Source organism: Sphaerodactylus townsendi, linkage group LG01 (assembly GCF_021028975.2).
Source record: "Sphaerodactylus townsendi isolate TG3544 linkage group LG01, MPM_Stown_v2.3, whole genome shotgun sequence".
Classification (NCBI taxonomy): Eukaryota; Metazoa; Chordata; class Lepidosauria; order Squamata; family Sphaerodactylidae; genus Sphaerodactylus; species Sphaerodactylus townsendi.
The window spans coordinates 170,387,561-170,415,464 of NC_059425.1; the positions used below are offsets into that span (position 1 = coordinate 170,387,561).

Here is a 27,904-nt window from a genome sequence, read left to right on the forward strand (position 1 = left end):
TCAGGGGTACAATTGTTAAGCTAGCAGCACCAAACTTTCAGGGTACCTTTGGGAGACTCTCCTGATGATACCACCCACATTTGGTGAAGTTTGGTGCGGGGATCCAAAATTATGGACTCTCAAAGGTGTAGCCCCCCATCTCCTATTAGCTTCCATTGGAAACAATGGGGGATGGAGGCACCCACTTTGGGAGTACATAACTTTGGACCCCCTTGGTCAACCTTCACCAAACTGGAGTGGTACCAGCAGCAGACCATCCTGATGATACCACCTAGGTTTAGTGAAGTTTGATTCAGGGGGTCCAAAGATATGGACCCTCAAATGGATAGACCCATCTACTATTAGCTCCCATTGGAAACAAAGTGGGATGGGGCAAAGTTATGGACCCCCTGAACCAAACTTCACCAAACTTGGCTGGTATCATCAGGAGTGTCACCTGACGATAGTCTGAAATTTGGTGCCACTAGCCTAAAAACTGCGCCCCCGGCAGGCCAAAAACCAAAAAACACTTTAAAAACTATTTAAAGGACTATTTAAAGAAGAGCCATTTGAAGTGAAACTTGAAATTCAGTTTGGAAACTATCTAGTGTAAGAAAAAACAGTTGTGCTCCTAGAGGAGTAAGAAAAAGAATACTTTGTACAACAATTATTGGCTTGACAAAGGACTGCCGAAATAAAAACCTAATCTAGAGGTTTTATAGCCATACCTGACAGTGTGCTTACTAAACATTTTTTGTATATTTGTGATAGCAAGATAATGTTAAAATGATACTCACCTAGTGAGTTGGAGTACGCATGGGTGTAATATTTGTGACAGTAAGGAGGACCAGCCAACACCTGCTCTTAACCCAAGGACGTAGGTAAGGGGGGGTTTCTCGGGTTCAGACCCCCCCCCCATTGCATGTCCGAAGCTCCGCCCTCCCGTTCGTGGGTTTTTGTATTTTTAAGGTGTTTTTTTGGTTTTTGGCTTGCCGGGGGCGCAGTTTTTAGGCTAGTGGCACCAAAATTTCAGACTATCGTCAGGTGACACTCCTGATGATACCACCCCAGTTTGGTTAAGTTTGGTTCAGGGGGTCCAAAGTTATGGACCCCCAAAAGGGGTGCCCCATCCCCCATTGTTTCCAATGGGAGCTAATAGTAAATGGGTCTACCCATTTGAGGGTCCATATCTTTGGACCCCCTAAATCAAACTTCACTAAACCTAGGTAGTATCATCAGGATGGTTTGCTGCTGATACCACCCCAGTTTGGTGAAGGTTGGTCCAGGGGGTCCAAAGTTATGTACTCCCAAAGCGGGTGCCTTCATCCCCCATTGTTTCCAATGGTAGCTAATGACAGACTCCATCAGCTCTTGTTTTGGGCTGGCCCCAATGAGTTTACACCCCCCCTCTTTTTTAAAAAATTCAGTGCATCTCGGGAAGCCAGCAGCAGCTGATGCTGGAATAAATGCAGCCAGCCTTTCGGGCGCCACTGGACTCCTGTTTTATTCTGCGGGGCTGGTCAGATTAAGAGAGGAGGGCTGGCCCAGACTCACCCTTGCAAGCCCCACGGTGGGGCATCTGAACTCAGATCCTAGCCAGCCAGACTCTCTAGCAGCCGCTGCACCAAGCCAAATGTCCGGCTGCCCCCTTGCACACAGCCGGCAGGGTTTCCCCTCCATCCCCTTGGCCCATTTCCCCCACTCTCTGGGGCTAATTCACCCCACGCCTCCTGCAAACCGGGCGACCCCTCCCTCTTGCCCAATGCCCACCCGTCTGCCAACCTTGACCCCCATTCACGAGCCCCCCCCCCCCCGCCTCCCTCGCGCTCTGCAAGCCTTCCTGGGGGCTCTCCCCCTGCCAGCTGCAGCGGCGGCGCTAGGATCCCGCCAGCCCGAGGCCAGCGGCGGCGATCTTTGCCCTCCCTTCTGGCGGGGCCAGAGTTCAGGTTCAGCTCGGCCAGGACGCGGCGCTGCCGCCACGGGCCTCCGTCCCTCCCGCTCTGGCCGGGAGCCCCGGGCACGCGTGCCAGCCCCTCGGCCCCGCTCAGCTCGCGCGCCCCCGGTCAGCAGCGGCTCCTCAGCTCTGCGATCGACCCCAGCGGCCCTTCTGCTTCTGAGGTCCCGCGGCCGGCCCACCTCGCCCCGGCAGGGCGTTGCACGCCTCAGCCAAGCACCGACCGGCTTCCTGCGCCACGCCCCGCGCGTCGGCCAATCGGGAGAGCCGACCCCTTCCCCGCCCCCGTTACAGCGATCGTTATACCGATCGTTATACCGATCACTTTAATGACCACGCCACCCTGAGCCTGCTGTGGTTAGGACGGCCATAGCGATCGCTATACCGATCACTATACCGATCGTTATACCGATCACTATAGCGATCGTTACACCGATCATCATAACGATCGTTATACCGATCACAATAACGATCGCTATAACGATTGCTTTAACGATCACTATAACGATCGGTATAGCGATCGGTATAGCGATCGTTATAGTGATCGGTATAACATCGCTATGACCGTTCTAACTAAAGCGGGGGGGGGGGCGTGGTAAACATCATTTACTCTTGATGTGTTATATTCTTACTGTACTTTAAAAATATGTTGTTATAACTCATTTGGAGCATCCAGATGAGACAGAAGTAAAAAAAACTGAAAAGGATTGGCTTATATAACTTCAAAAGTAGGATAATGTGGTAGAAATCTCAGGGTATGAGATTATTCAGATAATTACATGGGTATAATATCTTGAAATGTATGATGTAACTCATAAAAATGAATGTCATTAGTGCTCATGGAGAGCTGTTAATTCAAGCAATGGCTGATCTAAGAGGCAGGTGTTTTTAAAACTTGACAGCCCCATGCTGGGAGTGCTGCTGGGAGTGGTGTGGGACCATGTCAGCGTATTTTCCCTCTCTGGGGCACAGAAAGCAAGAGCACTTCTGGTGCGACTTTTGCTTGCACCAGAGAGTGAGGGCATGGGTCATCGGCCTCTCCTTCCTCCTTTTGCAAGACCAGGACAAGTCAGGCCCCTGAACCACTACGCCACGCCGGCTCATCTTAGGTTGGAATAAATGTTGCAAAGCAGCCCTAGAGTCTGAACCAGCAACCCCTCCGGAATGCGCCTCTCCGGAAGCACCTTCCTGCCGAGCGCCGCGCGCGGCCTCTGGCTACTGAAACACAACACTGAGCCATTGCAGACCGACAGGGCCCCGCCTGCAACTTCCCAGCCGGGGCCTCCCTCTCGTAGGCGGAAGGGGCGTCTCTTGTCGCGGCCGCCCGGCCTGGGGGATGGAGGCGTGTGCGCCTTGGCTCGCCGGCGCGGGGACGCAATAGTCTGGGCACGTTGCAGCCAGCGCAGCGGCTGCGGGTCCGGATTCCCTGCAGCCGGGGCAGGTGGGCAAGATCGGGGAAACCGGGGAGGGAAAGGACCGAAGAGGGGCGCTTGGAGGGTTTCCTGGGAGTGGGGAAACGAAAAGTGCCGGGGTCAGTGTGGCGCGGCGCCCCAATCGCCCTTGGCGCCCGGCGGGGGGCATGACTTGCAAGCTCGGGAGCTCAGCGCGTCGGCCCAGGACCGGGGGGAGGGTAGCGAGGGGATCGGTGAAGGGCGGCAGCTGCGTAACGCATTTGGCGAAGTAGGAAAGGGGTTGTTTGTGTCTCTTGTTGGTCGGCGGGCGAGCGGTGGATGTTCCCAGGATCGCACCTCCGCTCCGCGCCCGGACGGACGAGGGGTGTCTTTGCCTGCAGTTTTTGTTTGCTCTGCTTGTCGGGTTGGAAGTTGCGGAAGTTTATAACCGCGCTCCCTGCGTACGCGCATTTGAGAAGGAAAGCCGGTCCTGTGTGGGAGTGTTTTGTTTATTTTACAGTTGCGAGAATTTTCTCTCTCTCTTTTTTTTCATGCGCGAACACTGCTTTCGTCAGGTTTGGTTTCAAGGAAACTCGGGTTGCGCGGCTTGATTTAGGATCGGAATGGGTGGAAGCGCAAATGTTGTTCGTCGTTCAGAAACCTGCGGGTTTCTTCCCGGTGTAGATCTGGAGGCGCGGCTGTACTGCGGGGTAGACGCCTAGAAGGCCTTCCTTCTCTTCGCCTCACACTCTCTGCTATGAAGACGACTCAAAGGAACTTCTTTGTGTAAAAAGTGCTCCTTTTCTTTTGCTCAGCGGTGGGCATTTTCGCCTTTGTGTGATAGAATATTGCATTTTTCCAAGCGCGCTTGATGTGCAATATTTCACGGCTGCGAGAATTCTCTCTCTCTCTCTTTCATGTGCCCACACTGCTTTTGTGAGAACTGGGTTGAATGCAGCTGCCTGAGCGTCATAGGCACCTGATGCGCCCGGTAAATTTCCCATGGCTGTATTAAGTGTTGTTTGTGGTGTGCTGTCCGCTGGGTCACCCGCATGTCCTTCTTTTTCGTAACTGCACCATTTTACAATGTCTTCAGAAGCTATGGTGTCCAATGGGTATCGCAGTCTGAGTGTTGGACTGCTATCCGGAAGAGGTAAGCTAGAACCCGCGCTGTTTTGTGGAAGCTTGCTGTTTGATCTTGGGCTAGCAATTCGTGAGCATGTCCCAGGGGTGCCGCAGCAACGCTACCGGCCCCCCTCACTTTTGCGGTGTCTCCTGCAGGCACCAGCAAGGATATGGAGCTGGCCCAGGGGGCAGGGCCTGCCACAAGGTCAGCAGCCACTCCCCCCCCCCCCTGCTTCCCTTCACCCTGGGAGGGGAAGGTGGGGAGGTGGCAAGCAGGGGAACTGGGAGGGGAAGGTGGGGGGGAGGATGGCAGGCATACCTTGAGATATGAAGAGTGAGGTCAAGAGTACCGTGACATCAAAAAGATTGGAAAACACTGAGATACACACATGCAGCCTGGCTTACCTCACAGGGTTGTTAGCAGGATAAAGTGGAGGACATCAAAAAGATTGGAAAACACTGAGATACACACATGCAGCCTGGCTTACCTCACAGGGTTGTTAGCAGGATAAAGTGGAGGAAGAGCGACCAGTGTTGTCAGCTGCTTTGAGGCCCCATTGAAGAGAAAATAATGATTAAGTGCTGTCAAGATGAAGCCAGCTTACAGTGACCCCATGAAGTTCCCGCAGCATAGAGTTTCCAAAGCAAGAGAGGAGCGAGGTGGTTTGTCATTGTTTTCCTCAGTGTAGCAGCCCTCGTTTTCGTGGGCGGTCTCCTGTCAGTGGCTGACTCTGCTTAACTTTTGAGCTCTGATCAACTTGGGTTAGTCTGGGCGATTTCGTCTGTGTTTGGGGAACAACAATATGTCAGTCCTGTTGGTGATTTTGTGATGCTTTTTTAACTGGAGTGTTTATTTGGTTTTAAATTTGCTCCAGGAGGCGTGTCCTGCTTCTGCCCTGTGCTGGAGGGTATGTCTAGACCAGGGGTAGAGAACCTGCGGCTCGAGAGCCGCATGCGGCTCTTCTGCCCTTGCACTGCGGCTCCATGAGCCGAGCCGCTGGCCCCATCCTTGCCCGCCCTGCAGTCAGCAGGGCGGACGCATCCATGCACTTCACAGAATGAGCGGAGTAAAGGGTAAAAACCCCCAATATATACAGTGTTATCTTTATTTTAAATGTCAAAAATTATTTGCAGCTCCAAGTGTTTTCTTTTCCCATGGAAAACGGGTCCAAATGGCTCTTTGAGTGTTAAAGGTTCCCTACCCCTGGTCTAGACTCTAGAACAGTGGTGGCGAACCTTTGGCACTCCAGATGTTATGAACTACAATTCCCATCAGCCCCTACAATTGGTCATGCTGGCAGGGGCTGATGGGAATTGTAGTCCATAACATCTGGAGTGCCAAAGGTTCGCCACCACGGCTCTAGAACCATTTTTCAAGCAGGGAGGGGCCATTAGAGGGGAGCCTCACAGCAAGTTGATTTCTTCAGTGATTTGCATGTCCATTGTGCTTTTCTGCCTGCCAAAGGGATTTGCAGAGGCCCTCTGACAGATGCTAAAATGTGACTGTGGCAGGCAGTGAGAAATTGTGCAGCCCAATAAATTGTAAGAGACGGGTGACAGCACTTTGCCTTTTATCCTCTCTGTCTGATGCTCGTACACACACACGGACACAAACACACATGGACCCCTTACTGATTATTCATCATGGTCAGGGTAGTGGCAAAAATGATAAGCTGCAGGAGTTGCTTAGCATTTGAATACTACAGTGACTTGCTTTCTGCTCAAGTCGCCATGCAGGAAACAAAAATAGTTGGAAACAACCATTTCAGATCCTTGTCTAGTAGCCTAGACATCATTTATATCCCACCAAAGTTTTTGCATACCCACATATTTTACCAGCATCATATATACTATATTATCCATAACCTTCTGCAATTTACATAGACCAAGCAGATAATTTTTAAGGCTGGGGCAGAGGTGGGATCCAGCAGGTTCTTACCAGTTCCTGAGAGTGGGTTACTAGTTATTTGTGTGTGCTGAGAGGGGGTTACTAATTGGGTCTGCTTTTCCATTAGAAATTCCATTAGGTCCAAAAATCATAAAGTCCCGTTTTCTACCTTCGCTAACCAGCCACATAGGAAACAACAGGACTTTATGATTTTTGGACCTAATGGAATTTCTAATGGAAAAGCAGACCCAATTAGTAACCCCCTCTCTGCACACACAAATAATTAGTAACCCACTCTTGGGAACTGGTGAGAACCTGCTGGATCTCACCTCTGGCCCCGCACCACTAGTTCTGAGCCAGCAGAAGGAAGTCAGCCATGCAGCAAACAGAATCATGCCCACCGCAGCCTTGAGTCTGCAAATGAAAGGCAGGCAGATTCTCCCAGCCCTCCAAGATTCCCTACACCTGTGGAGCAGCGCCAAAAGAAGCTGAGAACGGAGCTACAAATGAGGCAGCACAGTGCTTGCCTCCTGCCCCAGCACCAGCTGCCTACCAACATTGATTATGAGTTGCTGCAGGACTATGGCTGAAGCACTAGGAGCAGGGCTATAAAGGGTTCCTAGGGGGGTGCTCTAGGGCGTGGCCACAAGTATAGCCAATGCCAAACCGTTACCACTTCTCTGCCTGAAACTCTGGATCTCAATCCTGGACTGGAACACTCTATTTGTTTGCCTCCCCCCCTGGAAACTTGACCTCTGCCTTGAAAGAATGTGCCTCCATGTCGGTAGGTCACCGAAGGAGGTTGCTGTAACCTGATTGCAGCTGGCAAAGTAGTACACCAACACTGTGGAGGCAGCCACAGATCTCCAGTAGCCACTCAGAATCCCTACTGGGCAACGTCTCCACTTTCTGAAAACATTTGGTAGGGGTCAAGGAAGTTGTCACTGGGCGCCATCTTACCCACGGGCCTCTGGTGTAAATGGGCAAAATTTGGACTGCAAAAAACCAACAAAAACGGAAACCATTGTAGAAGCTCTCTAGTTTAATTAATTTATTTGGAAAATGTATAAGTCACCTCTGGAGAGATCTCCTCCAGATGCTTTTAGGGCCCTTCCGCACGTGCAGAATAATAACCCGAGACCTTGGCTGTGGTGGGGAGGGACAGACCCGGATAAAAAGGTACTTGTATTTTATGGTTCTGTTCCAATCCTAAGATATTTTCCCTGTGGGGAATAGACCAAAGGTAGCAGAACAATGGAAGATAGCATCGACAGCTCGATTAGGCATTTGTAATTCAGTCATCATTTTTTCAAACCACTGAAGCAGAGTTCTTGGTTTGGTGGTGATGGCTTTCTTGTTGTTTAGCAGCCAAGCTTCTTAGAGGTGGTAGTTAACCTATTTCAGGCAGTTGTGCTGAGTTTATTTGATTTGGGAGTTTGTACTGAAACCTTACAGGGCAACTTAGAGTAGTAGCTTACCTATTTTTGACGGTTATGGCGGGTTCTATTTGCTTTAGGAGTTCTTCTTTTGTCGGGCTGCTTTTGTTTGTCACCTTTAAAGAATGCCGTTGCTGCAGAGCATATTTGTGTGACGCTTTTTCTTCCCGGAGGTTTGCTGCGGCCACTGAGTCACAGTTCTAACGACACATTCCTACAATGTTCCTTAGGCACTTGAGTATCCACGTGTCACTCTGGATAGGCAACTAGAGTTCTAACTTCATGTGGGTATGGGATAAGACCCACAAGGTGATATAGAAGACCTGGATTTAAGTCTAGAATGTTTTTGTTTTGCTTCTTTAAAGAAAGCCTGTAGTTTTAAGGACTTTTGTTCCTCAAAGAGTGGAACGACTAAAGCCTTAATATATATCCAACTTAAGCAAAGCAGGTCTTACTGTTCAACTGTGCAGTATTTAAAACTGGCACATCCATGCATGCATCCACTTTCGTTCTGTTGACAGACAAGTTCTGCAGATTTGGCACGTGCAGAATAGAGACCGTTCATGTGTACATTTTTATTCCTAGTGACAAAGTATGGAAGTCAAATTCAGGTCACAGTGTTCTGTTCGCTCAAGCTAGTGGCCTATAGTCATACTGTCCAAAATAAAAGCCCAAAAGCCAAGAACACTATCCATGTAGCACCTTTTTAGTCTGTCCGATGAGATATTTGTTCTAATTCATTGGGTTTGTCTTAATAAAAGGTATTTCGCACACCTTTTCTGCACACTGGAGTTACTCCTGATTTTATAGGGAGTTGATTCACAAGCATTGGAATCTGTTTTGGCAGGATTCTTCTCCCCGCTTCCCCTTTCTGGCCTGGTGCATTTTTATAGTTGTAGAGTCAGTTTATTTTCTTCCACACGTGGCTTAAATGATGAGGATTTTCAAAGGGCAGTGTTCATAATCAGTGACATCAGAGCACTTACCGGTACTTATTTTGGGGGAAAAAATGACCCTAAAATAGTATTATACCGTAACACTCTAGCGTCACAATTCCCAGTTTTCATTTTTTTTCTTATTTCTAAGTTTTTTTCTTATTTCTAAGGGTTTTTTTCTTATTTCTAAGGTTTTTTTTCTTATTTCTAAGGTTTTTTTTTCTTATTTCTAAGTTTCTTTTCCCTCCCCTTACGGAAATATGTTTTTCCAATATATTTCTGTGAGGAAAGGACTGGAGATTTGTTTGTTTTTTAATGAAAGCTGGGAATTCAGAGAACCTGCTTAACCTACCATGGCAACACTACAGTGTTATATTGCTATTTTAAAATCTTTTCTTTAAAAAAAAAATGAAATCGCATGTCTGGAGAGAGACGGGGGTGGTTTGACAAAGATGACAATCCAGTCATTGAAAAGTAGGCTAGAGCTGAGTGGGACAAAGAAAACCAATAGAGATATTATGAGCTAGGAAAAAGCTGACTCAAAATAAGCTTTAGAAAAACCCCGGGGTAAAAGTGGTCTCAAAAGACCCAGGGGGGGGGGGGGGGAATTAAAGGTATAAAAATGCATATGGAAATCAGAGAATACACTAAAGCAATATGGGACCAGCCGACAAAAAAACCACAGTTTTTGCTCTTGTTTTTTTGGATTTTTCCTGAAGCCAGCCATAAAGTTTATGGCTAAGCCGTTGTCTTATATGTTGCCCACCAACTGCAGTAGGGTAATAAATGTATGTAAAGCATTTTTAGTTCTTTAAAATGCGAAATAAATGCTGTTTATTTATATTTCTCTGGTTATCATATATGTACTTCAACCTGTCTATGAAGCTCTGCACAAACATTTTATGCCAAAGAATTCCTGTTGGAAAAAATATAGCTGTGCTTTGACTGAGAATTCTAAAAGGGGCCCTGCCCACAATCCTCTCAAAGTTCAAAGAAGAGGATTACCCATTATTTTTCTTGGTTTGTTTTTTGCTGGTCAAGTTTAGCAGTTCCATGTAATATTCCAGGGCCTTTGAGATTACTGTTTCCTTTTTTTAGTTCAGTGGTCTTTAACCAGCAGGAAGGTTGAGAGTGGGCACATGGGAAGATACGATGTTGGCTATGCCTCTATATCGCTTTGGTGGGAAACTGTGGAGTTTATGGTGATTCCTAGAGCTACTCCGATCCTGTGTTTCTCCTGGAAGTGACACAACAGTATAGTTGACATTACCTTAAAAAAATATTATCCTGCCACTGTTCTGAGTGGCAGCAGACAACTTAGGGTTGCCAGAGGGAGGCTACCTGCCCTAGTGGAAGGCCTAGGGTTCCCAGATCCCTGCAAGGGGCAAGGGATCCCCTGGTGACATTTGGTCAGCTGTTGGGGGAATTTACCAGCAGTAAATTGCAATAAGAAATTTCATGAATGTAACAAATTGTATATTATTGAGTTTTTGTGTATATATATATGTGTGTGTGTATATATATATACGCACACATATATATACACACACACACATATATATACACACACACACATATACACACACACACATACACACACACACACACACACATACTTTAAGATGGTTAAGGTTAGAATGTTTCTTCTTTGAGTTTAGAGATATGTAAATCTAGCTAGAAGTCCTTCCTTCATGTTTCTTTTCCTTTCTTTCTTTCTTTCTTTCTTTCTTTCTTTCTTTCTTTCTTTCTTTCTTTCTTTCTTTCTTTCTTTCTTTCTCTCTCTCTCTCTCTCTCTCTTTCTTTCTTTCTTTCTTTCTTTCTTTCTTTCTTTCTTTCTTTCTTTCTTTCTTTCTTTCTTTCTTTCTTTCTTTCTTTCTTTCTTTCTTTCTTTCTTTCTTTCTTTCTTTCCTCTTGGGAACTCTTGCTTAATTGCTTATAAATGATTGTATGATGAACTGTATGATAATGAACTATCAATAAACTTTAAATCATTTTTTTAAAAAAAGAATTTACCAGCAGTAAACCTATAAACATAGGCCTAGTTCTCTGTTGTCAGCAAAGTTGAAACATCACCTCTGGAATGTTCTGGAAGTCATATCACATCACTGATGACCACAGGGGTGCTCTAGTATTTGGGGAAAGTCCATAGTAAAAATCACTTCTACCCAAAATGTTGTTTGCTGGGGGTGGGTGGGGGGGAGGAGCTGCAAATTCTACAAAGGCCTGGCAGCCCTACTATCATGGCACGTACCAATAAGATTCATGGTACCCATTTCCTTATTCCGCAAAGCAGATAGCCAATCCTGATTTTTCTACATCTCATTGGGGCCAGTAATGCTTCAGAAGAATCTTCTGAAGAGCTGGGTTGATACAAATCAATGATTTAAAAACATTTTAAAATCAGATTTTTTTAGATTTCAATCAAATTTAAAAAAAATGCTTTTTGAGGAAAACATTTTAAATAATGTTCTATTTAAGATACATTATAGTGCAAATGTTATTCATTATGAAATATGGATTAGTTTTAATTATGCATGAGGCCATATTGTCATGCAATGTTTAATTTGTGTGGTAAATTAATTCCATTGATCCATTCACAATGTCATGCTCTTCAGAGGGTTCCGTAAGACTATTTTGGGCAATTTTTCTATTTAGAACAAATTGATAGTTGGTTTTGCAGTTTTCAGAGAAGAGTTTTGCTTCTTCTTTACAGCAAACTTGTTATAAAATATACGAAGTTAAGAAAAAGACCCTAATTCCATAATTCCTGTGCAAATTATATACTCAAACTCAACCCTTGCCCCTTAAGTGCTAAGTTTCAACAAATTCAATTAGAAGATTGGTTCTGGTGGGTTTTCCGGGCTGTGTGGCTGTGGTCTCATGGATCTGGTTCCTAACGTTTCGCCTGCGTCTGTGGCTGGAATCTTCAGAGGTGTATCACAGAGAAAAGTCTGACAAGATCCATGAGACCACAGCCACACAGCCTGGAAAACCCACCAGAACCAGCTGAATCCAGCCGTGAAAGCCTTCGACAATACATTGAGTATAAGATGGTTTGGAGTAGAATAGCTCTGCAAAAGGAGCTAAATGTGAAGGGGTGGTGGTGGTAAACAGTAAAAATGAAACTGAAACCTTTTGAGTGGAATGCTCCATAAGTCTTGGGATCTTTGTGTGTATAGCATGAGGTTTATCATATTATCTCCCTGAAGGTGAAAATCTGTAATGGCAGCAGGCTGTAAAAGGGTACAGGAAGCCATTGATTTCACTCTAGTTCTACTTGCTTGTGATTTAAATCAAATCCACTCTGCTGAAGAAATATAATGTTGGTGTTTCCAGAAAGCACCCATTAGCACTCATTGCAGAAAGATGTTTTAGTTGCTGCCTTTTAGTATTTCGTGATTGGCTCCATCCTGCCCTTCCCAAAGAAGGCTTCATCAACTCTACCTTCAGCAGTGGCGTAGTGGTTAAGAGGAGGTATACTCTAATCTGGAGGAACCGGGTTTGATTCCCTGCTCTGCCGCTTGATCTGTGGAGGCTTATTAGGGGAATTTAGATTAGCCTGTGCACTCCAACACATGCCAGCTGGGTGACCTTGGGCTAGTCTCAGCTCTAGCTCTCTCAGCCCCACCCACCTCATAGGGCCGTGGTGGCGAACCTTTGGCACTCCAGATGTTATGGACTACAATTCCCATCAGCCCCTGCCAGCATGGGCAATTGGCCATGCTAACAGGGGCTGATGGGAGTTGTAGTCCATAACATCTGGAGTGCCAAAGGTTCGCCACCACTGTCATAGGGTGTTTGTTGTGAGGGGGGAAAAGAAAGGCGTTTGTAAGCCCCTTCGAGTCTCCTATAGGAGAGAAAAGGGGGGGGGGTATAAATCCAAACTCTTCTTCTCTTCTTCTTCTCCTAACCCAAACTGAGCCCACTTGTGCCTGATAATCAAGTTTTTAAACATACACTTCTGATATGAAACTTGTGGTGTCTTGTCTGGTTTGGCCCTGAGAGCAAATGTCAATATGACATCCTATTACTGAAAATGCCAGTTGTTATTATAATTGTTTTTCTTCTCATTGTTAGGCAGAACAAGATGCAAGAAGTGAACAAAACTGAAAGTGTGAAACAAGAATGGTAAGCAGTAAATGTTTTCGGTTGATTTGCTTTTGCTGCTTCCGTTCTGTAAGCATGGGTTTTATTGTATGTAAAATGCACTTAAAATGCTGTAAGTACAATAAATCTCACTGTAAAAGTAATTTTGTTTTGCTTACTATGTACCCACTCATTACTGCATTTGTGGCTTAGATAAAATCTTTTTTCCTGTTTTAAAAATTTGTATTCAAAATCGAAATTGTATTCAAAATATACACGGAAACAGAAATTCATCGAAACAGAAGGTACTTGTTTCATATAGACCTCCAGTTTCTTCTACATTGAATATTAACACTTAAACCCTACACTTTCAGCAACTTTCCACTGAGCAGTGGTTCTCAACCTTCCTAATGCCACGATCCTTTAATACAGTTCCTCATGTTGTGGTGACCTCCAACCCTAACATTTGTCCATTTTACAGATGGAGAACACTGATGCAGAGAGTCTTAGGCGACCCCTGGGAAAGGGTCGTTCAACCCCCAATGGGGTCCCGACCCACAGGTTGAGAACCACTGCCATTGAGGATCAAAATCAGATCAAATCTTTAGCATCATTATTACTAAAAAGTCTCACTTTTTGATCTTAATTTAACAATCCTCCACCTTCCAAACCACTAAGCAATTTGCTTTTTTTCCCTGTTTAATCTACGTATTCTATCAAGGGTTTCCAGTTGTCCATGAACTTAATTATGTTCTTTAATCAGCAAATTGATTAGTGAATTAAATTAGTAATTTAAGAAGTTAATTTGGCCATTTCGGCCGACTCTAGTATCTTCGCCCACCATTCTTCGGTTGTAGGAACAGCTGGAGTTTTCCATTTCTGCACACATAATCTTGCTGCGGCAACCATACATAAAAAACAAAAGGGCTTAGATAAAATCTTGATGCCCATTTCAAAGGACAATTTACCAGCAGTTTGTAATTGTAATCATAGCAGTTGCCCAGTGTAATAACTTGGTGATGCTGTGCAGTGCACACTCTGTGACAGCCCTGGGGATCAGCAAACCAAAGCAAGGTGGCACATCTGATGGGCTGAAAGCGTAGTGCAGCTGTGGTATCTTTCCATTCTACTAAAGGATTTTGCATTTGAACACCAGTCAGTTAACTAGTCAAATATTTTATTAAGATTACCTGTTAAAAATGCATTATGGTTCCCTGTGGTAGCAAGGGGAGGGGGGAGGGCTGCTTACCCCCTAGTTTGGCAGCAGTGAGGGAAGATCTTGCTGTGTAGTGAAGCTTTTCATAGTAGCCCTCTGTAATAAATGCAGGCATCCCAAAAAGGGGAAGAATTGGCATGCCGCCAGCTTGGCACAGTTACCTTTAGAAACTGCTTTCTTTTTTTAAAGTTCCTGCGATTCCTTTTTTTTTTTTTTAACTTTTGAGCGAATGATTTACAAATGTGCTTTATAGCTTCAGGCTATAAAGGGTAAAATCCAAGAAGAACAGTTCAGTGAATTCAGTCCACCATTACGAAAACCTTACCAAACGATCCTTAAAAAAAGATAATCAAGTCGTCTCATTCTTTCACGGTAACAGTTAACTACTGTTGTATATTCAGTATATCAGACATTGGCTCATTCCGCACATGCAGAATAATGCACTTTCAAACTGCTTTCAGTGCTCTTTGAAGCTGTGTGGAATAGCAAAATCCACTTGCAAACAGTTGTGAAAGTGGTTTGCAAACACATTATTTTGTGTGTGCGGAAGGGGCCACTGTGATTAACATCTCTCAGTTTTTCTGATAAACTAATGCTTTAATATTTGACTGATCAGTTTATTAGAAGTTTCTTCTTGATAGGTCAGCTGGTCAAACCTACCCGGGTTGTCTAGGGTATGTCTTTCTCTCTCTGTCCTCCCCCCTCTCTCCTTTTCCAGCTGCATCTGATGACAAGAGCAGGCTATTCCATGCAATGCTAGAAAATGTTTACTCAGTCATGGCTAGATGGTAGAAAAAATGGTGAGATGGATTGACTGGGTGGATAATAGTGATTTCAGAATTGGAATGGTGTTTAGCTGATGTGGGGGGGGGGGCATAATTGTGTCCTGAGTGGTTGCTGCTTGGTCAGTAGGGAAGGAGACGAATGTGAAAAGGGCCCTCTTAGGTCCATTGAAAAGGGGGAGCAAAAGCTGTTTGCCTGTGTGATGGAACCTGGAGGAAGGAGAGGGGGGGCTTCCTGGATGGGATCAGAGGTTTTTGTCTTTGTTTGGAAATTTGTAGGCAGTTCTAGGGAAAAGGCCAAAGTTTCTGTCCACCCAGTTGACCTCCTGGGGGTTGCCAGCTCTGGCTTCAGAAATCCTGGTAACTGGTAGGGTAGGTGAGCAGGGGAGGGTAGAGTTTGGGGAGGGATGTGATGTCATAAGAGCCTGCCCTCTGAAGCTGACATTTCCTCCAGGGAAACTGATCTCTGTAGTCTGAAATTAGTTGAAATTCCAGAAGTACTCCAGTCCCAACCTGGAGGCTGGCAACCCTAGGGCAGAATGTTACACAGCAACATTGGCATGAGAATGACAGTACCATTACAGTTGTACCCTACAGCTGGTGGTAATCTTGGGCACAGTTCTTGCTAAAACATGTTTTTCGTCATTAATTGCTAGCTGTATCATTTCCAAAAAAATTCTTTGTTCAAGAACAGCCTCAAAATTGTTTTTCCCAGGTTAGCATATTTCCTGTTTTATGGTTCCTCCACTCTAGAATGATACAGCTGCAGGCTTCAGTCTCTTCCCACTGACCAGATCAGGCTCGGTCAAAGAAATTTTCCCACAGTTTCCAGTACTGTCTTCCTGAAGACTTTCTTGCCATTCTTCCAAATCTCTGTCCCCCTGTCCATCTGGAGGTGGAAAGAGCTGGACCTCCCATTGACTCTAGCTAGACTGATCAGCATTTCTAAAAGGGTGACTGAGGTGAGGCTGGAAAGGTATTAAATTGACTTCCCCCCTTCTGCCTGTTCTTAGCCAACAGAGAAGATTTTTTCAAAAGGCAAAGTGGAGGTTTGGCCCGGTTCAGATCCCCAAAGAAAAATGCATTTTTCCACACCATCCATTCTCAGGTCTGAGAGGTACTGCCACCCTGTTAAGAGAAGTAGCATTCTGAAACCCATTTCCCATCCCATTTTGGGAAATTTCTGACCCTATTCTGGGATGTAGCAGAAGTTTCAGGGAACGGGCTGTGAACTGGATAGGCTGAGAGTTTGCTTGTGTAAATGTTTCATGGAGCAGTTTAATTTCTCCACTTTGGAATATTAATGTTGTGTGTCTTTTTACATAAACCAAGATCTTCTCCAACAGGGCAGATTGGTCAGGTATTAAGTTCTTTATGTAACATTTTTACAGTGAACAAGTATTGGTCTTAATGATGCTGAATGAAGAATGTAACAGGGTCCTTTAATATATCTCTGCATGAAATCACAGGAGAGTGAAAATACCTTTTCTTCTCTCTCCTTCCCCTTGAGATGTTTCTTGAGTAGTGAAGCGGTTGGCTGGTTGCGTGTGGTCAGACAGCTGGGTGGTAGAAATGGATGTGAAGATCATGTGTACATCTCTGGCATTGATTTTTCTTCCCCACTTCATTAATTTCCTTTAAGAGGGATATAGGGCTGCTTAAACATTTATTAAGAAGTATTAATTAGGATTGGATGAAGCCCCTGTTTTCCTAATTCATATTTGCAAAACAGCTGCTTAAATGGAAAATAGGGCCGCTTCATAATAGCATGAATTCCTCCTCCCTCCCCCGCAATTTATATAATTTAAACTGAGAAGTGGCAGCTTTTAACAGTGTAAACAACTGTTTTGAAGGTATTAAGAAGAAGAGTTGGATTTATATCCCCCCTTTCTCTCCTGTAAGGAGACTCAAAGGGGCTTACAAACTCCTTTCCCTTCCCCCCTCAACAAACACCCTGTGAGGTGGGTGGGGCTGAGAGAGCTCAGAAGAACTGTGACTAGGCCAAGGTCACCCAGCTGGCATGTGTTGGAGTGCACAAGCTAATCTAGTTCACCAGAAAAACCTCCACAGGTCAAATGGCAGAGTGGGGAAACAAACCCGGTTCTCCAAATTAGAGTGCTCTTAACCACTACACCATGCTGGCTCTCTTAAGAGTAGAAGATCTTCCTGCTTTTCTGTCCAGTATTTAAACTGTGAAGGAGATAGCCCACCTGGGCAATTTAAAGAAAATTAGAGGGTGGGGGAGAATTGAGGCCGAAGAATGCATTTATAATGAGGCTCATTCTTTGACAATGATCTCCACCTATTGATAGATAGTAGGAAAGAGCTATATATGTTTCACATTATCCCTGTAAAAAACCTGGCCATCTACAGACTAAGCGGATGCTTAAAAAATGTATGTGAGAATTGCCTCAGATACTCAGAAGCAAACAACTTTCTAAATTTAGCCACCAGAATGCTCCTCAGAATCCAGCCCGATGAGAAATGGGCTAGCTCCAGGAGGCATTTGAAAATTTGTGCTGTTGTTTGTTTTCAAGCACATTGGAGGGATTGGCTCGCTCAAGCCGATAAGAACATATTGAATTCTGGAGCGAGATTTCCCCCATCATTTTACCTCTACTTGCTCCCACTTCCATGATTCCTTGGAGGTTAGAGTTCCTCTTCATCGCAAGCTTCATAGCAAGTACCTGACATGAAAACACTAAATGGGAGCTGGGCACATCCTATGTTGGGATTTCTGGATATTCAGCTGACTCCCTAGGTGTACCCAAAATATTAATTTGCAAAAGAACAAATGCATCTTAAAGCAGCCTAAGGAAGACATAAGGTATGCTTGTTTCCCTCAGCATGATGAAAGTACTGTGTTTCCCCGAAAATAAGACAGCGTCTTATATTAATTTTTGCTCCCAAAGATGCGCTATGTCTTATTTTCAGGGGATGTCTTATTTTTCTGTGTTCTGTTCGTTGGGCATGCTTCCAAACAAAAACTTTGCCACGTCTTACTTTCAGGGGATGCCTTATATTTTGCACTTCAGCAAAACCTCTACTACGTCTTATTTTCAGGGGATGTTTTATATTTGGGGAAACAGGGTAGGTGAGTTGGTTAATGAGGAAACTGACTTGCTAAGAGGAAAAAGGGGTCATTGAAAATGAGATCTTGGTTCTAGCTTAACCAAGATTATTTATCCTCCCCTCCTTTATGCAATTCCACCTGGCTCCTAGGTTGTCATTTCTCCGACTATCGTCTAGTCAGAGTAAACTTTCTAGTCAGAGTAAACTGCTCTGTGGCTTTCCCGACCTTTTATAATTTTTTTTTTGGCTGCTGTCTTCACAGTTTGGAAGCCAATTCTATTGAAATGGATTGAAGTTGCTTTCAAGCACCCATGCTTAGGCTTTTGGCTGTTAGTGTTATTTAGGGACTGAAATCCTCTTTCATGGTTTACTTGATCTGTGATAGCTTAGTAAGCGGTGTTAAGAACAAGGGACACAAACAGTTTTCCGGCTTCAACAATACAGTTTTCTGGCATTTTTGGCAGTTGTTTGTAATAAGAATGGCTGGTTCAGATTTAATGCAGCTGACTAGCCATTAGTCATGTAGCTTTGTTCAAACAGGGGGCCTCACAAGCATCTTTAGAGTGGATTTTGTTGTTATTTTACAGGCTTTGCAAGCCAAGAACTGATGACCAAATTCTTAATGGCACAGAGCAGAAAGGTTGTGATATTTTTGTCAATAACCTTTTCGAAGAAGCTCAGAAAGCTGAAGCTCGATGCAGCTCCGAGACAAATGTTAAAAAACAAGTAAGTGGGTTTAGTTTCATAAGAGGTACTCATTAATTGTTTTTTTCTGGGAAAAGCAGAGGATGTTAATGCATCAGAAAAACATTGAAGGTAATTTGGCATGATATCTGCTGGGGCCATCTGTATTGGGCTAAAGGTCTCCAAACGGTGTGATGTTTGCAGGCAAGCATCCAAGTAAGGTCATGTCCCTTTGGCTATTGCTCTGGGGATCCAGTATGTCTTTTCATTGTTTAAGCTGCCTGCAGTCAAGATATATATGGGTTTTCAAGTCATAGAATCCTAGAGTTGGAAGAGACCCCAAGGGTCATCAAATTCAACTCTCTGCAATGCAGGAACACACAATCAAAGCACTCCTGTCAGATGGCCATCCAGCCTCTCTTTAAAAACCTCCAAAGAAGGAGGCTCCACCACACTCCGAGGTAGTGCGTTCCACTGTCGAGCAGCCCTTGCTGTCAGGAAGTTTTTCCTGATGTTTAGGTAGAATCTCTTTTCCTTCACCTTGAACCCATCACTCCTGGTCCTAGTCACATTAATTGTGTGAAGATTTTAAATGAAATTCCTATCTAGATTTTTGAAGTGGGCCCTTCAGCATTTATTTGAAATAGTTTGAGAGTGAGAGCAGTTAGAATTACTGCTCCTTCATGATGTGATTTATGTTCCTGTGGTGGCTCCTTATAATTTAGTCAAATATCCAAAGGAAGCCCATGAGGCACAAAGACTGCATATCAGTGAAATTTTCCTGTCAATGTACATATCTGGAATGAAAGCTTTCTAGATTTTTAGGCCCCAGTCCTGTGAGCTTTGCTAGGATTATTAGTTCAAGTACACTGTAGATGTATTGTGAGTTTGTAACCCAGATTACATTACAGTTAACTTTAAAAAGGCAGCACAGGGATATGTCTATATCTCCAACAAAAGACTGACTTGATAATGGAGTCTTTCCTTAGGAAAGCCTGAGAACAGAGGTGATTCAATTCTCAGTGATGCCATTCTCTGTATACTTTGGGAGAACCTGAAATGAGTAAACTGCCATAAATCTGTAGTCATTCATCATAGAGGTAGCTCTCAAATTGCCTCCAGCTGAAGAAAAAAACTGCTTAATGTAGGTTGACCTTATTTTTCTAATGATTACTCTAAGACTCCCTCTTTTTGGTTAGGTTCTTTTTGGTTCTTTTTGCATTTCCCAACTCTCGTCTCCCAAAGCTTGTTAATAAAGTGATAGGCCTTGCTCTCAACTAGAAAGACATAATGCTCGAGGGAAGGAGAGAAGAGGACAATGGTAAGAAAGGAAGATCAGTTTGAAAGAATCCTACTATATAAAAGACTAGCCGTGGTGGCAACAACTCACTTTCAGCCAATCGCCATGCACGACTCACTTCCCGTCAGTTGCCATGCACACGCCGCTTGGGGGCCGGGCTTTCACTGAACGGGTAAAAAACTGCACAAACAAAACAGCAGAATGTGGCAGTTACTCATTCTTGCTCTTGCCCTTCTCACCAATGCTGAATAATTACAGTCACTGTACCATTTGAAGCTGCCTGAGGAGGAGCAGGCACAGGTGTTGGCTTCTGTCTGTGGGAGGGTTGCAACTGAGCATCTGGGAAGAGAAACAGGTGTCCGGGAAGAGGAGGGAGTTGATGACTTGGGGCCGAGGGGGAAGGAAAAGAAGGAGGGGTTGCCTCCCCATGGTGGCTGCCCTTAATCCTAGTGTGCCAGTTAAGGTGTCCAGGAAGAGGAGGGAGCTGGTGATTTCAGGCCAAGGGGTGAGGACAGGCAGGAGCAGTTGGCCCTTTAGAGGGCACTGTTAACCTACCAACAGTTTTTGAGAGCCTATTGTATTTGTTCGTACAATGGATTTTACTGTTAAATGTATTGTCGAAGGCTTTCATGGCCGGAATCACTTGGGTGCTGTGTGGTTTCCGGGCTGTATGGCCGTGTTCTAGCAGCATTCTCTCCTGACGTTTCGCCTGCATCTGTGGCTGGCATCTTCAGAGGATCTTGATGCCAGCCACAGATGCAGGCGGAACGTCCGGAGAGAATGCTGCTAGAACACAGCCATACAGCCCGGAAACCACACACCACCCAAGATTTTACTGTTAGTTTCTATACAAATGGGCCAGGCTGAATAATCAAAGCAAGAATTATCCCTCTGGCTGATGACAGAGCCTGGAGTATCCTTTCCAGTGTCAGGCAACTGCCAACTGCAGCAGGCTATTTCTGACAGAAAAGGTAGAAACAATCTCTTCTTCTCTGACTAATGGCTGAGGCCAGGACAAACATACTTGAACACATACTCATGAAGTTGCCTCATGTTGAATTAAATCATCTATCTGTCAGGGTCAGTAATGACTGGTTGAGGTCTCCGACTGAGGTCTTTCATGTCACCTGCTACCTGATCTTTTAACTGGAGCTGCCGGGAATCTTCTGCATGACAAAACGGATGCTTTAACATTGAGTCATGACCCCTCCCCAAAGGGATGGTATTCTTCTTGGTACAGTGTTGTTTTTGTTAGGAGGATTTTTAAGTAAGGGTTTTTGCAGGACAATTTAGTAATCGCTGTTGTAACTTAGTATTTTAGTGTTATGGGATTGAGTTCTTAATGTTAGGTATTGTTTATAGGTTGATGCAATATTACTACAGTCCTTTAGAATTGTCCAGATCAATATCCTTTCTTTAAATTGGTTGCTTCGGTTAAATACACCTGCTCCTCTTGTTCTTTGTATTTTATGTGATTATGTTGTACACCGCCCAGAGCCCTCCGGGGATGGGGCGGAATACCAAATTAAACAAATAATAAATAATAATTAAATAATAATTTGGGAGGGAGAAGGTGCAACTTCCTAGGCCTCTATTCCTTTGTCTGGTGTCAACTCAATTGCTGCAGTCTCCGCTGTACTTCGTGTATAAGTTGAATTGTGTCGGTAAGTCTAGTGAGACATTGACTGTGTCCTCTCTCTCGTTTTTTGCCTGTGGAAACTGGTGTCCTCATAGCTTTATTGTGCACAAACAATGCATTAAGCAAGATCCAAAATTCATGTAGCATACCCAAGAATAAATGAAGCCCAGAAAGGCTTGGGTACAAACATGTCAAAGATGTGGAAGGGAAGCAGCAACCACATGGGTGTTGCAAAGTTGTACTGCCAGTTTAGCCACTGGTAATGATGCTTCCTGCATTTTAGAAGAGACTGCAACTGTGGGGAAGAGAAGTATGAGCTGGTAGTTGAAATATCCTCTTGATGGCATGCATGTTGTTTTAGGCTGGCGGAAGTTCCTCCCACTTAAGGGAAGGGCCACTTGAGTAAGAGGAAAATTCAGGCTTTGCTCAGTGGAATAGTAAGATACATTCCAACATCGTTGTCATGAGAACTCTTGGAATTCGCAGGTTTAGATACTGCTGGGTATTTTTCCAACCCTGATGTGAGAGGAATTTTGCCATATGAATTCTTTGTTGAAAGTACCTGCCAATGTTGTTGACAGCACCTACCAATGATGGACTACGCCCAGTTGCCGCAAAGTCTGTGTGACTGATAGAGACTTCACAAGAATCCCTCCTTTGCTTAAACTGTATGAATCTTTTCTTGTTCTTGCTCATTTGTGACCTTGTTTTACAGGCCGATACCACTATTAAGTTATGGAAAAATGGATTCACGGTGAACGATGGTGAACTCCGAAGTTATAAAGACGCTGCAAATCAGCAGTTCTTGGAATCTATCAAAAAAGGGCAAGTACCCTTTGTGAACCAAACCAAATTGCACAAAGGCAAAGGCAAATTGTACACTGCCTTTGTTCTCTAGGCCTTATGTGCGTTTGGTTTTTCTTGATCATAAAATGTCTTAATACTGTGAATTAATAGCACAGTTGCTGTGCTAATTTACAACACCGGGTGATTTGTTCATGTTTTTCAAATGCTTGTGCTCTCTTTCTGCTTCGCAACAGGCTTTTCTAGGCAGCTAGCAGTAAGAGGAAAATTAAAACATAATAAACATAAGGCACAATAGCAAATAAAAGCAGCAGGATTGGCCTCTTTAAGTTTATTGCATCTGCTATCCATATTGCCTATTGATGCTGTAGAAGAGAACATTTGGCAGCCTGTTGATGCAATATTACCACAGTCCTTTAGAATTGTCCAGATCAATATCCTTTCTTTAAATTGGTTGCTTCAGTTAAATACACCTACAGTGTAGAGAACCAGGTGTTCACTTAACGGTGGAGCTCAAACGGTTCCTGGAACAAAAGAGTAATTAACTGATGGCATTGCAAAATTTGCTAAGTAGCCTTGTTTATATGTTACAGTGAATGCACATGTAGCTTGTATGTATGTGTGTACACCTGTTTGTAACAAAGACCCAATGCACCTTCACATAACAAATGAAACCTGGATTAATGTGGGGTTAAAATCATGTATTGGATGTAACATGAGAATTACCGTATATACTCATGTATAAGTCGACCCGCATATAAGTCGAGGCACCTAATTTTACCACAAAAAACTGGGAAAACTTATTGACTCGCGTATAAGTCGAGGGTGGGAAATGCAGCAGCTGCTGGTAAATTTCAAAAATAAAAATAGAGGCCAATAAATTACATTAATTGAGGCATCAGTAGGTTAAATGTTTTTGAATATTTATTTCAAAGAAAAACAGTAAACTGGCTCTGTAAGTGGAAAAGAGGGTCAACAAGAACAATATGGTATCAACAATAACTTTAAAAGTACAAAAAACCTTAGCTCAACCAGCAACCAAGCTAAAACACAAGAGTTAAAATCCTCCAAAACTGGATTCCTCATCATCATCTGTATGTCCAAATGTAACCCAACTTAGATTTTAAGAAGGATATTATCAGAAATGGAAAATCTACTATTAGCTTCCATTGTAAACAATGGGGGATAGGGCATCCCCTTTGGGGGTCAATAACTTTGGATCCCCTGACCCAAACATCACCAAATCTGGCTGGTATCATAAAGAGACTCTCCTTCCTTGATGGAGATACCAGCCAGGTTCTGGTGAAGCTTGGTAAGCACCAGAGGGTCCCAAAGTTATGGACCCTCAAAAGGGTAGCCCCATCTACTAATAGCTCCCATTGAAAACAATGGGGAATGGGGGCACCTCCTTTGGGGGTCCATAACCTTGGACCCCCTGAACCAAACTTTACCAAACTTGACTGGTATCATCAGGAGTGTCTTCTGAGGGTACCCTGAAATTTTGGTGCCGCTAGCATAAAAACTGCGCCCCCTGCTGGCCGGCAAAGTAAAAACACGCACAAAATTTTAATGACCCGCATATAAGTCGAGGGGAGCTTTTTCAGCATTAAAAATGTGCTGAAAAATTCGACTTATACATGAGTATATACGGTACTCATGGTGTGTGTAGGGAAAATCTGTACACAGATTTTACATACATTCACTATAACTTTTGAACAGGGCTAGTGTCGTCTGGGTAAGGATTTTTCACTCGTTTTTCCACTTACAGTATAGAACCTTTGTTAGGCATTTGGTACAGACATTAAACCACATACAATAAGGATTCCAGTCAGAGTGAAGGCATAAAACCAGCTACGACAGTGGCCATCTTTCATGATCCACACAGTCTGCTTCGTTTCCGTTTATTCGTGTTCTAGAACTTTCTCACCTTATTCTTTCTCACACGATTGCTGTTGATCATTCCTACCGAGGATATAATTTACGGTAGCCCTTTCTAGCTAGAAGTGCTGCATGGCTATTCTCTAGCCTCTCTTTTCTCATTTCATGGTTTCCCCTTGAGATGTGTCTCACCCTTTTGCACTAGGCTTTCCTGTGATTGGGATAAGAGAGTGTTTCCCCAAATGAATCCAGCTTATTTATATTGTTACGAATTACCTCCTTGCTCCAAGTCTTCTAGCATTGTGGCTGCTGTTTGCCATTGCATTCATACCAAATTCTTGATGCATTACATTGCTATAAAGATTTGTGCACTTTGTCCTGATTTAGGGGGCATTGTAAGTAAAAAGCAGGGAGGAATGAAGCAGATTAGGCCACAGGTACACCCAACATTGGGATGGGGGTGGAGGGAGATGAGACTTAAAAATGGCATTATTCCAAACCTCAGGCATGGCCACTGGTGAACATAAGAGTGTGAAGCAAAACTCGTCTATGGAATGTATTGAAGACAGAATGGTCATTTGGTAAGGGTACATACTCACCTCAACAGACACAGATACTTAATTGCACAGGGTTAAGTACCTGTGGATGGTTAAGTCCTATACAACCAAAGGTGTTTTGCCATCACTGAAGAAACATCAAAACCTGGGTCTGCGATCCAGGTCTGATGGCAACAGGTGGCTCCTGTCCTTGAGCATTGCAGTGTTGCAAGGAAAGCAATTTGAGGACTCTTGTGAAGGCTCTCTGAGGATACTTGCGACCACAAGTGAATACTACCTTCTAAGAACATCGGAACAGACTTTATAGCACACAAGTAAAAAGTGGTGGCTTTATACAGCACAATGCTTTTGAGCGGTCTGAAACAAATTGTTGAATAGGAGTGTTCACCCCTCCTAAGTAACTATTTAAAGACTGTGTTTCTAACAGTTATTTTCAGTGCTTAGTTCAGTGTTTCCCAACCTTTTCGAGGTCAGGGTACCCTTGACCTCACTCTTCATATCTCACGGTACCCCTGCCGCCACCCTCCACCTTCCCCTCCCAGGGTGAAGGGAAGCACTGGGGGAGGGTGGCTGCTGACCTTGTGGCAAACCCTGCCCCATGGGCCAGCTCCATGTCCTTGCTGGCGCCGGTGGGAGACACCACAAAAATGAGGGGGGAAGTAGTGTTGCCGCGGTACCCCTGGGACATGCTCACGGCACCCCAGGGTACCACGGAACCCTGGTTGAGAATGGCTGGCTTAGTTGATCATTGTAACAGGTGATATCCATATTACTTTGTTGCACTTCATATCACATTATAATTAATCACAACATTGGCCATTGGAGGGTGTTTTGTTCTTTGTTGGATTATTTGGCTCACACCTCTCTTTTCAGGTACCATACTCACCTTCCTATCTCAGTTCAGAGTGATCTTTGATACCTAGAATCTTTTGTTCCCCTGAAAGTCCATTTCTAATTTTTGTGTAGGAAAAGGGACCGCATTTGTGTATGGGTACAGTGGAAAGTTACATTTTCTCTCCAGTGCGGTCCCCGCCATGCTAGCAAAGAAACTAACTGTCCTGTAGTTTTAATCAGGCCAGTTTCAAATGCCAGCTTTCTTTCTTCATTGTTCTTGGCTGCCAGAGCACAGATTCTAAATACTGCTGACACCTCAGGAAAATGAAAGGGAACTCTTCTGGCCTTTGTGAGCGTTCAGCAGGGATGAGGTTGTACATAGATACCTGCAGGCCTCTTCAATGTACAGGAAAATTGACATGAATGCTATAGGCTTGCGTAGGATCCGGTCACTCTTGGTTGGTTACATTGGTAAAGCATTTTACCAATGCTTTACTTAAAGTAAGTTTATTACTTTAAGGTTTTGGCTGCTCTCGATTCTCATTGTAATGATTGAGATCAGGAAAATTACCGTATAAACTCGTATATAAGCCAACTCGTGTATAAGCCAAGGCACCTAATTTTACTACCAAAACCTGGGGAAAGGTATTGACTCGTGTATAAGCTGAAGGTGGGAAGCATAGGGAGCTCCTTATTTGGGCAGTGACTCCCCCTGATGTCATTGCCCAAATAAGGAGCTCCCTTCACCTCCTTGCTGGGTTTGAGGAAGCCCAGGCAACCAGAAGGTGGAGGGAGCTCCTTATTTGGCCAATGACATCAGGGGGAGTCACTGCCCAAATAAGGAGCTCCTTCCACCTGGCAGGCTGGGCTTCCTCAAACCTAGCCCAGAGGTGGAGGGAGCTCCTTATTTGGGCAATGACATCAGGGGGAGTCACTGCCCAAATAAGGAGCTCCCTCTGCCTCCCAGGGTTTGAGGAAGCCCAGCCAGCCAGGGTTCCCCCTCACCCTCCCAGGAGGGCAGCAACAAGCGGCTTGTGCAGCCGCAGGGAGGTCGTCCCAGCCATGCCCCCAGCCTCAGCAGAGGCCTGAAGAGCCAGCTGGTAAGCAGGACTTGTGTATAAGCCAAGGGGGGATTTTTCAGCCTTAAAACAGGGCTGAAAAACTCGGCTTATATGCAAGTATATACGGTATTACCTTGGATCTTTTTAAATATCCAGAAGAGTCAGGATGGATGATATTTCCATCTCATTCAACTTCATGATATCCCAATGTCTTTAAGTTATTGAAGACTGCCTGTACCACTATAAAATATCCTGTGATATTTTTGGATTATCCTTTCCATTCGTACAGATGTTGAACAATAAGTAAGGGGGTGAGCTAAAGGTTCTCTGCCCAGTGGCTTACACTGAATATCATCAGTTATATAGGTAGAAACTTTATTTGAGGGGGCAAATGCCATGTTAAATGTATCCTGAACATTTCCTTTGCCAGAGCTGTTCCTTTGCCAGAGGCAGGGATAGACAATCTTTCTGGCCTAAGTGCCAAAAATTTGCAGCATTTATCTGGGAATATATTGGTGCGCTGGCAAGCAAATGTGTGGCAGAGAGATAAGAGTGTTGTCCCTGGCTAGACAGTTTCAGAGTGGGCAGAGTCTCAGGTGCTTATCTCAGTGTGTGCTGCAATTGTCTACACTTGACCTAAGGTGTATTTGCAATAGATACCTAGATCCTGAGGAGAGCTTTTATTTTGGCGATTTTGCCTTTGCTTATTTAGAAACAAAGGTCTCTCTGTGTGTCTGTATTCGGGCTTTAATTATGATAAGGAAGTGGCACATCCTTTAATTATTTGCATTTCATGCTGTCTCAAAATCTGAAACAGCCATCTTGTTTTGATCTGCATAGTGACTCCCCCCTCCTGATTTTGTTTTCAAAGAGAGATACCTCTTGAGTTGCAGAAGATATTTGATAAAGAAGAGGTTGATGTGAAAGTGGATGATAAGAAGGATGAAGTGTACACTTTGAAGAAACCAGTATTTCACGCTTTCACTGGACAAGGATACAGGTTAGGAAGGTGAGCATTTCAGTTTTGGGGAAATGAATATTTTCTGTTTCTGTATTTTTGAGTTGGCTTTTTAGCTTTATCTTGCCAATCCAGATTCTGATTGTAATGAGGAAAGAAGATAATTATTTATTAATGCTCTCTGACACCCATTCCAACCCCTGGTTTTCCATAATCGAAGAAAAAATGGCTTCTATTGGACTGTCAGTGGATTCACTTTGCCCTTTGTCCTATTCAGAAGCCTATAGAAAATTAAAAGGTCAACTATTGGATAGAGTTCTCTACC

At 44.3% G+C, this 27,904-nt stretch overlaps 1 protein-coding gene across 2 annotated transcripts in view; it reads left to right on the plus strand.

Moving 5' to 3' along the window:
* Nucleotides 1-3,260: 3,260 nt before the first annotated feature.
* Nucleotides 3,261-27,904, plus strand: part of UBXN2A (UBX domain protein 2A) — a 28,804-nt gene continuing 4,160 nt past the window's right edge. The window contains exons 1-5 of one of the 2 annotated variants that reach the window (XM_048499289.1): nt 3,261-3,374; nt 12,786-12,836; nt 18,452-18,590; nt 22,203-22,312; nt 27,493-27,630. In XM_048499289.1, coding sequence (XP_048355246.1) covers nt 12,796-12,836; nt 18,452-18,590; nt 22,203-22,312; nt 27,493-27,630 — 428 coding nt within the window. In that variant the 5' untranslated portion in view covers nt 3,261-3,374; nt 12,786-12,795. Of the gene's footprint in view, nt 3,375-4,377; nt 4,478-12,785; nt 12,837-18,451; nt 18,591-22,202; nt 22,313-27,492; nt 27,631-27,904 lie in introns of those variants that run through there. The other variant, XM_048499299.1, reaches the window with a different exon arrangement.